Source organism: Hyperolius riggenbachi, chromosome 8, assembly GCF_040937935.1.
Source record: "Hyperolius riggenbachi isolate aHypRig1 chromosome 8, aHypRig1.pri, whole genome shotgun sequence".
NCBI lineage: Eukaryota > Metazoa > Chordata > Amphibia > Anura > Hyperoliidae > Hyperolius > Hyperolius riggenbachi.
In genome coordinates, this window is record NC_090653.1 from 68,170,709 (window position 1) to 68,183,043 (window position 12,335).

The following is a 12,335-nucleotide window of genomic DNA, read 5'->3' on the forward strand; positions in this document are numbered from 1 at the left end:
CTGCTCACTCTAGTATCCGGCATCTCTTCCTGCGTGTCGAATGTAATCACGCGACATGCAGAAGATGTTGGCACTAGAGGGAGCCATAAGTGGAGTAGACGTACACACATCATTGAGTTTGGCTAGGAGGTGAAAGCTGCTGCTTCTGCTGAAGCTTGCTCTGCATTATTTATGAGGTTGGGAGGGTACAGGAGGTGGACAGAAGAGGCACCAAGGACACTAAAGGCGGTACACAGAGGGACAAAAAGAGGCACAGGGGGACAGAAACGGAGGCACAAAGGATGAAAGGAGGTACACTGGGAGAAGAGGCACAGGGGGACTAAAGGTGGCTTAGAACGAAAGGTTGCACAGGCGGTCAGAGGTTATAGCAGAGGGTGAAACTGGAGGCACAGGAGGACAGTATGGAAGCACAGAGACAGCACAGAGGAACAGGTGGTAAAAGGGGAGCATACAGGTGGAACAGTGTTCTGACTTATAAACAGATTCAGGTTAAAGGGAACCCGAAGTGAGAGGGATATGGAGGTAGCCATATAAAATTCCTTTTAAACAATATCCGTTGCCTGGCAGTCCTCCTGATAGTATGTCTCTATTACTTTTAGCCATAGACCCCTGAACAAGCATGCAGCAGATCAGTTACTCTTACTCAGCTGACTCTGGTTTTACTGGAATAGCTGCATGCTTGTTCCAGGGTTTTACACTACTTATGCCAGAAGAACAGGGCTGCCAGGCAACTGGCATTGTTTACAAGGAAATAAATATGGCAGCCTCCATATCCCTCTCACAAACCTACAGTTCCTATATCATCATGTTAACCAGGGACTACCAGTAATCGCACACAGCATAAACTTCCTACTCTCAGGAAAGGGACCTTTAAAATAGTTCACTTTTTAAACTCGTTACAATTAACCGGAAATAATTAGGACAGTAGGGCTGTACAGTTATTATATAAATGTGGAATATTACATTTTCTATGGTGGTAGAGAAATCAGTAAAACTGGCACCATTTAAAGTAACTCCTTTGTTTTTGTTGTATTGGTTCTTTGAGACTATCTGTGTAAAATGTGCACTTTCTAAGCAGTTCAGAACATTTTGTGGTTTTCTGTGACTTCACTTCTGTGTAAATTGCCAGATATCAGTAACAGAGATTTGTTTCAGCAGCTCATGTTGTTTTTCTGCTCTTTCTCCCCCAGACAATTGTACGTGGAAACAAGCTAACCCAAGATGGCTCCCTGACATGGCTCCTGGATGAGTTTGAGACTATGTCAGTATGCCGCTCCAACTCCTTACGTAGAGAGTCTCCTCCTTGCCCGCCTCGGGAACAGCGCACCCCTGTGGAGAATGGTGTGAGTGAAGGACGCACCAGACCACCCCGTGAAGATGGAAGAATGCCAGAGAGGAGTAGGACGGAACATGGAAGGGACAGGCCTAGGGAAGAACAAAAGCCTGTTCCCCAGCAACCCAGAGGACAGGAACCCAGCAGCAAACACCGGCCTCCACCCCCCGACTATCCTAAACCTCCAGAGAACAGATCTGTCCGACATAATGACAGGGGGGATGGGAAGCGAGATCGCCACCATGTGGCTGATGGGGACTACAGTGAACCAGCGGATAGGGTGGTCAGAAGGGAAAAAGAAGAAAGGAGGCCTAAATCAGCTTACACTGGAGGGCAAGGCAGCCCTCAGTCACCTAGGGACAAGAGACCACTCTCGGGACCCAATATGCGTACCCCAAGTAGCTCATCTGCAGAGGTAGTAGGGAAGCCAACACAGCAGGCCGGGCGGCCCTTCAACACTTACCCGCGTGCAGACACTGATCCAAACCGAGGGGGGCCTCAGCAGGTGAGTGGAGTTATTTGCAGTGGAGGAAATGGGAGGAAAAAAACAACTTGATTTTTTTTTCCATTTCTGCAGGTAACAAAGTATTTGTCTTGCAGGTAAATAAAACTCAATGTGCACGCAGCACAAATTTACAGTAACTTCCTTTTAACTCCATGCCTCCGATGTGACCTGTCACTAGGTGCAGAAATGGGGGCGGCCCTGGAAATATCCCTTCCTTAACCTTAAGTGGACCAGACATCTCTGGCCCCTTAAGGACTACAGACTAGGTTTTAAAAAAAAAAACTGAGCTGCAATAACTGTGATTGGCTCACAGGACACTGCCGTACGGAGCGTAGCTGTCTGTTAGCTGAGCAAGGCATATGTATAAAATAGCGGCTGGGAGACTTTGGCTCAGGATACAGCCGGTACATGGAATATCCTGCTGCCGCACAAGTTCCGGCCGCGGTAAATACTATTCCCTCTCCAGGTCCACGTGGATAGTGGGAATTATGTAATTCGGCTTCCAGTTATTGCTGGTGGCCGAATCAATGTTTTAAATGTATTTTCAGCTCTGTCTTTTAACGGCGCCGAAGTTACACTCTGTGCGCCGCTATAGCCGTAATTCTGATTACGGCCTATGGTGGCACCGGCTGCGCCCAAATCTCCTACGCTGCTATTACAGCCCTCACTGAGCAAGTGGGTTATATTGACGCTAAAGTGACGTGACTGCGGTGAGAGTAGTTGAAATCTATGCCCTGGCATGAATAACAAGCCCTAAACAAGAGCGTAAGTTTCCACGACCTGCATCCAGTTTAATGAAACGCCTCTATTTACAGAACAATGGGCAGCATTAAGCAGCATAGCACACTACAGGCACAGGGCTGACATGATCAGGCTTGAGCCTTGTAGATGAGACGCGGCCAATAACTGCCTCTGCTGAGAATCTAGTGTGTGTACAGCAGCCCCCAATGCTCCCCGATGCCTCGGCCAGTAATCAACCTGAGCCTTGCGGATCAAAGCATCCAAGTACTGGCCAAGAGCATTGCCACTACCTCAACGCATGTCGCTACTCATGCCCCGCTTTGTCAGCCCTACACCAAATCCGCGTGTCGCAGCATTACTGCCTTCCCATATGTACCTGCTTTGTTTTCCTGTTCGCTCTGTATAGTGCCATTGTAGTTACTATAAAAATACAATAAATTGCTGCCGTAGTCCACATTCGCAGACATGTTTTTCAGTGGATACTTGTCTGCAAATGCAGACTCCAGCAGCCATTTTTTGTAGTCCTGTAGTAACTGCAATGGGACTATGGAAAATGGCTGCAGGAGTCCCAGTCCAGGTAAAGGAGGAGAAAGAGCAGAGGAGGAGGCCAACCTGAACAGGATGATGAGCAAGGTGAGCGAAGGAAGTTATAGAAGGGGTGTGGCTTCCTTTGCTGAGCATTTTCATGACGTGCAGAGACAAGCACCTCTCTGCTTATGCTTGGGCAGCAGCCACTATACTAGCAGCAGTAATGGCCACTCACCAGCAGCTGCCACTATGCCTGCAGCAGTAACGGCCACTCGCCAGCAGCTGGCACTATGCCAGCAGCAGTAAAGGCCACTTACTAGCAGCTGCCACTATGCCAGGAGCAGTAACGGCCACTCGCCAGCGGCTGCCACTATGCCAGGAGCAGTAACGGCCACTCACCAGCAGCTGCCACTATGCCAGGAGCAGTAACGGCCACTCGCCAGCAGCTGCCACTATGCCAGGAGCAGTAACGGCCACTCACCAGCAGCTGCCACTATGCCAGGAGCAGTAACGGCCACTCACCAGCAGCTGCCACTATGCCAGGAGCAGTAACGGCCACTCACCAGCAGCTGCCACTATGCCAGCGGCAGTAACGGCCACTCACCAGCAGCTGCCACTGTGCCAGCAGCAGTAACGACCACTCACTAGCAGCCGCCACTATACCAGCAGCAGTAACGGCCACTCACCAGCCGCTGCCGCTATGCCAGCAGCAGCCACTGTGCCAGCAGCAGTAATGGCCACTCACCAGCAGCTGCCGCTATGCCAGCAGCAGTAATGGCCACTCACCAGCAGCTGCCACTATGCCAGCGGCAGTAACGGCCACTCACCAGCAGCCGCCACTATGCCAGGAGCAGTAACGGCCACTCACTATCAGCTGCCACTATGCCAGCAGCAGTAACGACCACTCACTAGCAGCCGCCACTATACCAGCAGCAGTAACGGCCACTCGCCAGCAGCTGCCGCTATGCCAGCAGCAGTAACAGCCACTGATTAGCAGCTGCCACTGTGCCAGCAGCAGTAATGGCCACTCGTTAGCAGCCACCACTCTGCGTGTAATGGATGTCTGAACGTTTGGCGAGATGTATCACGGCTCAGAAGTTTGAGAACCACTGTCCTAGGTAGTTGAACTGAAACGGATATGTAGATCAGGTGTTCTGACTTCCCTGATGAGCCTACTTGTTCCTCATCTGAAGGGTGTGGAGTGAAATGTTCTCTGTAAAGATCCGTGGAGTATTTCAGCATCTCTTATGTAACTTGTGTAAAAGTTGTGGGGTGGTGATATAGTTTCTAAGTCATAAATTCATATCAGAAACAGAGCGGTATTTAGCAGCTAGCGTGGTGCAGCAGTCATGGGTTTTGTCTGCTTTCTTCACAGAATCACATGCAGTGATTTGTGTGCTTATTTTTAGACCTCATAAAGTCAGTTGCATCTGTTTTTTTTTTTTTCTTGTCCTGGCATTTTCCTGGCATGAGAAACTTTTTCTGTGCTGCTCCAGAAAGTTTAAAAAAAACTTATGGTTTGGTTTAAAGCAAAACAAACATTTATGAGTTAGGATTATACTATTTACTGGCTACCTCAATAGGATTTTAAAACAGGCTTGTAATACCGAAAAATGTTTTAAAGCGGACCTGAACTCAGTACTTCCTCTCTGCTCTAAAAGATAAGCAACAACATAATAACCTTTAAAAAAAAATTCTCTAACAGCTGATCTGCCGCATGCTTGTTCAGGGTCTATGGTGAAAAGTATTAGGGGCAGAGGATTCAGCAAAATAGCCTGGTAACTGGTATTGCTTAAAAGGAAATAAATATGGCAGCCTCCATATACCTCTCATTTCAGTTGTCCTTTAACCTTCCTGGCGGTAAGCCCAAGCTGAGCTCGGGCTATGCCGCAAAGGAGGATTTCTCAGGCCCTGCTGGTGCTGGGCCGATTTGCATAATTTGCATAATTGCCAATGCCCATCTGTTAGTCCGGAGTGCCACTCGGGAATCCGCGCTCTCAGCTGTCCGCGTTGTCCTGCTCCGCTCCTCCCCCCGGATCACAGGGTTATCCGCCGTGCACCGCAGTATAGACCGGCCGGTCCGCTTCCTAGTGTGCGATCGACGTCAGACGTGGCTCCGCCCTACGCGCATTTCGTCCTCACGCCAGACTCATGCGCATGAATGGAAACTGCAGACAGTGCAGTCTATGCGCTGTCCCAATTATTGGCTTTCTGAATTCTTGAGCAGGAGCCCACATACGGATTATGTGTTTACTCATCATTTTGTTACTGATTACCGTATTTTTCGGACTATAAGACGCTCCGGACTATAAGACGCACCACGGTTTAGAGGGCCAAAAACCAGGGGAAAAAAATAATATACTAAACCTGGTGCGTCCATGGTGCAGGGGCGTCTTATGGACCTTTTCCCCAATTATTATGTCTTTCTTATGTCTTTATTGTACTTCTTGTGCTCCCCTGTGTTCTCCTATGTCCCTCTGTGACCTCTGTACCACTTGTGTCCTCTGCCCCCTTAGTCCACTGGTGTCTCTGTGTCCTTTTTACTCCTTCCTCTGTCCTGGTGTCCGATGCCCTGTGCTCTGTCCCTCTTGACCATTGTTTCCTCCATGCCCAGTGTCTTCTATCCCCATTGTCCCAGTGTTTGCTATCCCTGTGTCCCCCTGTGTCTGCCTGTCCCCCTATGTCTGCCTGTCCCCTTGTCCCAGTGTCTGCATGTCTCCCTATGTCCCAGTGCCTGCTTGTCCCCCTATGCCCCAGTGCCTGCCTGTCCCCCTATGCCCCAGTGCCTGCCTGTCCCCCTATGCCCCAGTGCCTGCCTGTCCCCCTATGCCCCAGTGCCTGCCTGTCCCCCTATGCCCCAGTGCCTGCCTGTCCCCCTATGCCCCAGTGCCTGCCTGTCCCCCTATGCCCCAGTGCCTGCCTGTCCCCCTATGCCCCAGTGCCTGCCTGTCCCCCTATGCCCCAGTGCCTGCCTGTCCCCCTATGCCCCAGTGCCTGCCTGTCCCCCTATGCCCCAGTGCCTGCCTGTCCTCTTATTTCCCAGTGTTTTTGTGTCCCCCTGTGTCCGAGTATCTGTGTGTCTGCATGTACCCCATGTCCCAATGCCTGCCTGTTCGCCTGTCCCAATGCCTGCCTGTCCTCCCATGTCCCAGTGTCTTCGTGTCCCCCTGTGTCCCAGTATCTGGTGTCTGTATGTACCCCATGTCCCCAGTGTCTGCGTGTCCTGATGTCATGCATACTTAGTGTAATCGTGTTTGCGTGTGCCTGGTTGCGGGTTTCCCGATATCTTATACGCATATTTGCAGCTGCCACTTATTTATTAGGCTTTCCTCGGCGTCCCAAATACTTAAGTCTCTTGCAGCTTTGATCATCGTCCGGGCCAGTACGTCTCCCGGTACCGCTGCAGTTTGTATCAATCAGGAAGTCCCGGACGGCTTTGCAGAGAAACGTACCAATCAGGAGGGCGACTCTGTGATTGGCCCCAATGACGGAGAGGTGGTTCCGCCCTCTTGCTGAGAAGTGCACAGCGTGATTGGCGGTTGAGGCTAGCGCCCCCGCCTGATTGGTGCTTTTCTCGGCAAACACGTCCGGGACTTTCTGATTGATACAAACTGCAGCGGTACCGGGAGACGTGCTGGCCTGGACGATGATCAAAGCTGCAAGAGAGTTAAGTATTTGGGACGCCGAGGAAAGCCTAATAAATAAGTGGCAGCTGCAAATATGCGTATAAGATATCGGGAAACCCGCAACCCGCAACCAGGCACACGCAAACACCGATTACACGAAGTACATGAAGACACGCAGATTCTGGGATGGGCACACAGACACTGCAACACAGGGAGAAATGCAGACACTGGGGCACAGGGGGGCATGCATATACAGCAGACATGGGGATAGAAAACACGGGAAGGAGGCACAGGTCAAAAAATTGTAGCGTTCGGTCTATAAGACGCACTGACTTTTCACCCCCACTTTTGGGGAAGAAAAAGTGCGTCTTATAGTCCGAAAAATACGGTATATACCAGTTACAGGGAAGCAGAAGGATGGGGAATCTAGCTAGACAGCTTTTACTTCCTGAGGAGGGTCAGTTGACCTTCATTATATTTAAAGGCTCAAAGAAAGAAGCAGACAGCAGGGCTGGTGCTAACTAGATCAGCACTGCCCCGTGTGGTTTACTGCCCACTGCGGTACAGAAAGCACCATATCTGGTTGGTAAAGGTAGTGCTGTATTAGTCAGCGCTAGCTTTGCTGTCGGTCTTATTTTATTTTAGCCTTTAGCTATGCATTAATACCGTATTTTTTGCACCATAAGACGCTCCTGACCATAAGACGCAGCTAGGTTTGGGGGACAAAAACCAGGGAAAAAAATATGTACTAAACCTGGTGCGTCCATGTTGCAGGGGCATCTTGTGGAGCTCCCCCCAAGCTGTCTCTAAGCTACACTGCCCAGCTTAAGTAGTCCCCACGTCCCCCAACCCCACTAAGCCTCCTGCAGCCCTGGCAGTGTGATCTGTGTGAAAAAAGGGGGCGTCTAATTGAGGCACAGAGATCATGAACTGCAGGGTGGGTGGCCTCCCATACTTTGATCTACCTTTGACACTTGTCCTGCTCTCCCGCTGAGCCTTTATGACCCCGACAGCTAAGCGGCTCCAAGCTAAGTTTAATGTGAATCTGACACCTAAGTTGTGCCCCGCTAACTCTCCCGACACCCCCAACACCTGAGCAGCCCGGCCCCAAGCTAAGTCTCCCGGCACCTAAGCAGCTCCCCCGTCACCTCTGACAGCTCTCGGAAGAAACTCTCATCTGATCCGGCCGTTTCTGTTAGTCCGCTCCTACTTGCATCCGCCCTGGCAATCCCAGCTGCTCCCATCCCAGGTGGCGTCCTCTTTCAGCGTGAATACGATAAGTCACATGATGGGTCACGCAGAGAAAGGATGCCAGCGGGGATGCGAGCAGCCGGGATTGCAAGCGCCAGAGAGGATACAAGCAGGAGCGGGCTGATGACCAAGGAACAGCCAGATCGGATAAGAGTTTAGTCCGAGAGCTCCCGGTAAATTTCGCGGGGTGGGTGCTTAAGTTCCTGGGAGACTTAACGAGGAGCCACTCATGTGTTAGGGGTGCCGATAGACTTGGAGGGGAGCAGTTTAGGTGTCGGGGTCACACAACTTCTCGGGGAGCCGCTTAGGTGCCGGAAGTCATGGGAAACTTTGCAGGGGAGCCACTGAGCTGCCAGGGTTATGGAGGTTTAGGAGGGCAGGACAAATGTTAGAGGTAGATGAAAGTATGGGAGGCCACCCACCCACCCTGCAGTTCATGATCTCTCTGCTGCCGCCTTTTTTCACACAGCCGGGTGCTAGCCAAAACCTACTATTCGAACCATAAGACGCACTGAGTTTTTTCCTCCTAGTGCTGGGGGAGAAAAAGTGCATCTTAAGGTGGCCACTAACTGTCCAATTTCTAGTGAAAAATCGTTCGAGCGATCAGAAATTCTGATCGGACGAAAAATCGTTCATTACACCATCAACTAACCAATCTTTGCTTCCTATCTATCACGACCATCAAGAAAATCCAAATTTTCGTTCAACGAAAATTCGTTCGGGCGACATTTTTTTCACTCGTTCATAATCGATTGTGTCCACCAATGGAGATTATTAACAACCAATCCGATCAGAATTTCTGATCGCTTAAACGATTTTTCGCTAGAAATTGGACCGTTAGTGGCCAGCTTTATGGTCCGACAAATACGGTAACTATAATGAACAAATTGTTTGTTTAAAGTTTTATAACTTATTCTGGGGTACTTTAAACAGTAGGGAAGGGTTTTGGCCAGAAATTTGACCTCTGCAGTCAATAAGGAGATGAGTAGTAAAATTGTACGTCCTGTCTGGGTTCAAGTCATCTGTTGAGGTAGATATAGAATGTTGCCCTACTCCAAAGTTTATTTTAGGCAGATACTAATTAAAAATTTGTGGTGGAATTGAGTGAATCAGCTGTAGAGGTCAAGAAAAGATGCATAACATTTAAATCTTTTCTCCTGGCCGTCTCAAAGCGCTTCAGGGCAGTAGCCACTTGAGGCGCACTCCAAGGGTCTGCAGAAAAATTAGGGGGTCTTCTTTACTGGTTTACATACTGGCTTGATCTGGGATTTGAACCCCTGGCTTAAACCTTATGTCAAAGGCAACAGCCTTAACCAGTGTGCTATCCAGCTGACCCTGGTGAGAACAATGTACAGAAGATTCAATCTTCTGAACATTTAGATGACTGTTGTTTATAATCTGCCTCATTCTTTTTTTTTCTTCCATGTAGGTTCAAGAATCCAGATCCACTGTTCCACTGGACGCTAAAAACCATGCTAACCGGAACTCCTCTCGACCACAGGCAGGCCAGGCCAAGCCCAAGCCTCCTGAAAAACCTTCCCAGAGCAGTCTTCCTCAGCACAGCTCGGACCCACAGCTCTCCCGGCCACCTCAACAGACACAGCAACCCGCCCAACCCCGTTCCCCACAGAGAGAGCCTCAGCGGGTGTCTCATGAGCAGTTCCGAGCTGCCCTACAGATGGTGGTGGACCCTGGAGATCCCAGGTCTTATCTGGATAACTTTATAAAAATTGGGGAGGGCTCTACAGGGATTGTTTGTATTGCCACTATCAAGAGTTCTGGGAAACTGGTTGCTGTGAAAAAAATGGATTTGCGTAAGCAGCAGAGGAGGGAGCTTCTGTTCAATGAGGTGAGTTATAAGACACATTACACTTTATTGGCAAAGTTAACCTACACCTGAACTGATGTGATGAGATAAATATGAGTATGTACAGTATTGTGTGTTCCCTTTATTCATTTTTCGCAAATACTGTATTTTTTGGACTGTAAGACTAGTTTTTATCACCCAAAAGTGGGGAAAATAGTCACTGCGTCTTATAGTCCAAATGCAGAGATTTCCTTACTTGCCAATACAAACCACCAACCCGCTGCAATGTTGGGGACTCCCTGTACTGTGCCCATGCAGAGGAGGACACGTGGACAAACGGAGGACACAGAGGGACGCAAAGGGTCATAGAGGAGGACACAAGGACACATGGAGGACACAAGGGGGACAGAGCAGGACACAGGGAGACACAAGAGGTACAAGGGGGCATGAGGTACAAAGGGGGCATAACCCACAAGATGCCCATTCACCATGGATGCACCAGGTTTAGTATATATTTTTTCCACTGGTTTTTGTCCTCTAAACCTAGGTGGGTCTTATAGTCAGGAGCGTCCTATAGTCCGAAAAATATGGTACCTTCTGTATTAAGAAGGCAAATTTCGGATGAACACTTTCATTGCAGCGCAGGAGATTTGGGCGCAGCCAGTGCCACCATAGGCCATAATAGGAATTAGTGCTATAGCGGTACGTAGTGAGTAGCTTCAGCGCCGTAAGAAGTCTGAGCTAAAGTTACTTATAAAACACTATAATTTGGCCTCCAGCAATTGCTGAAAGCCAAATTATTTCATTCCCCACCATCCATGGCGGCCTGGAGGGGAAATGGTATTTAACGTTGCCGGGAACTTGTGCAGGAGCAGGATAAGCCATATACCGGCTGTGTCCTGCGTCCAAGTCTCCCGGTGGCGATTCCTCTCGTACGCAATTTCTGTTTTTCAATTTTCTAAGGGTTAAGAGTACCCCTGAACTGAGAGGGGGTGGTTTGCAAAAGTATTCGGCCCCCTTGAAGTTTTCCACATTTTGTCATATTACTGCCACAAACATGAATCAATTTTATTGGAATTCCATGTGAAAGACCAATACAAAGTGATGTACACATGAGAAGTGGAACAAAAATCATACATGATTCCAAACATTTTTTACAAATCAATAACTGCAAAGTGGGGTGTGCGTAATTATTCAGCCCCCTGAGTCAACACTTTGTAGAACTACCCTTTGCTGCAATTATAGCTGCCAGTCTTTTAGGCTGGATTCACAGTGGTCAGTTGCATAACGCACGTGTTAAAATGAGTGTGAACTGCAATGGAGACTGGACATAGACTTTAATGCAAAGCCTGCATGCAGTGAGTTAGAATAACGCGATCCATTACTGTGAACAGCCCCATAGAGTTGTATGGGCTGTGAGTTGACATGCAGAATTTTTCAGCAACACAACTGAGCACTGTGAACCTAGCCTTAGGGTATATCTCTACCAGCTTTGCACATCTAAAGACTGAAATCCTTGCCCGTTCTTCTTTGCAAAAGAGCTCCAGCTCAGTCAGATTAGATGGACAGAGTTTGTGAACAGCAGTTTTCAGATCTTGCCACAGATTCTCGATTGGATTTAGATCTGGACTTTGACTGGGCCATTTTAACACATGAATATGTTTTGTTTTAAACCATTCCATTGTTGCACTGGCTTTATGTTTAGGGTCATTGTCCTGCTGAAAGGTGAACCTCCGCCCCAGTCTCAAGTCTTATGCAGACTCCAAGAGGTTTTCTTCCAAGATTGCCTTGTATTTGGCTCCATCCATCTTCCCATCAACTCTGACCAGCTTTCCTGTCCCTGCTGAAGAGAAGCACCCCCAGAGCATAATGCTGCCACCACCATATTTGACAGTGGAGATGGTGCATTCTGAGTGATGTGCAGTGTTAGTTTTCCGCCACACCTAGCGTTTTGCATTTTGGCCAAAAAGTTCCATTTTGGTCTCATCTGACCAGAGCACCTTCTTCCACATGTTTGCTTTGTCCCCCACATGGCTTGTGGCAAACTGCAAATGGGACTTCTTATGCTTTTCTGTGAACAATGGGTTTCTTTTTGCCACTCTTCCATAAAGGCCAACTTTGTGCAGTGCACGACTAATAGTTGTCCTATGGACATATTCCCCCACCTGAGCTGTAGATCACTGCTCGTCCAGAGTCACCATGGCCCTCTTGACTGCATTTCTGATCAGCGCTCTCCTTGTTTGGCCTGTGAGTTTAGGTAGACGGCCTTGTCTTGGTAGGTTTACAGTTGTGCCATACGCCTTCCATTTCTGAATGATAGCTTGAACAGCGCTCCGTAGGATGTTACAGGCTTTGGAAATATTTTTGTAGCCTAAGCCTGCTTTAAATTTCTTAATAACTTTATCCCTGACCTGTCTGGTGTGTTCTTTGGACTTCATGGGGTTGTTGCTCCCAATATTCTCTTAGACAACCTCTGAGGCCCTCACAGAGCAGCTGTATTTGTACTGACATTAGATTACACACCGGTGCACTCTATTTAGTCAT

General features: G+C 48.8%; 1 protein-coding gene across 3 annotated transcripts in view; it reads left to right on the forward strand.

Moving 5' to 3' along the window:
• Nucleotides 1–12,335, forward strand: part of PAK4 (p21 (RAC1) activated kinase 4) — a 118,519-nt gene that overhangs the window by 82,562 nt on the left and 23,622 nt on the right. For all 3 annotated transcript variants that reach the window (XM_068250609.1, XM_068250611.1, XM_068250612.1), the window contains exons 3-4: nt 1,191–1,838; nt 9,414–9,833. In XM_068250609.1, the coding sequence (XP_068106710.1) occupies nt 1,191–1,838; nt 9,414–9,833 (1,068 nt within the window). The remainder of the gene's footprint in view (nt 1–1,190; nt 1,839–9,413; nt 9,834–12,335) is intronic.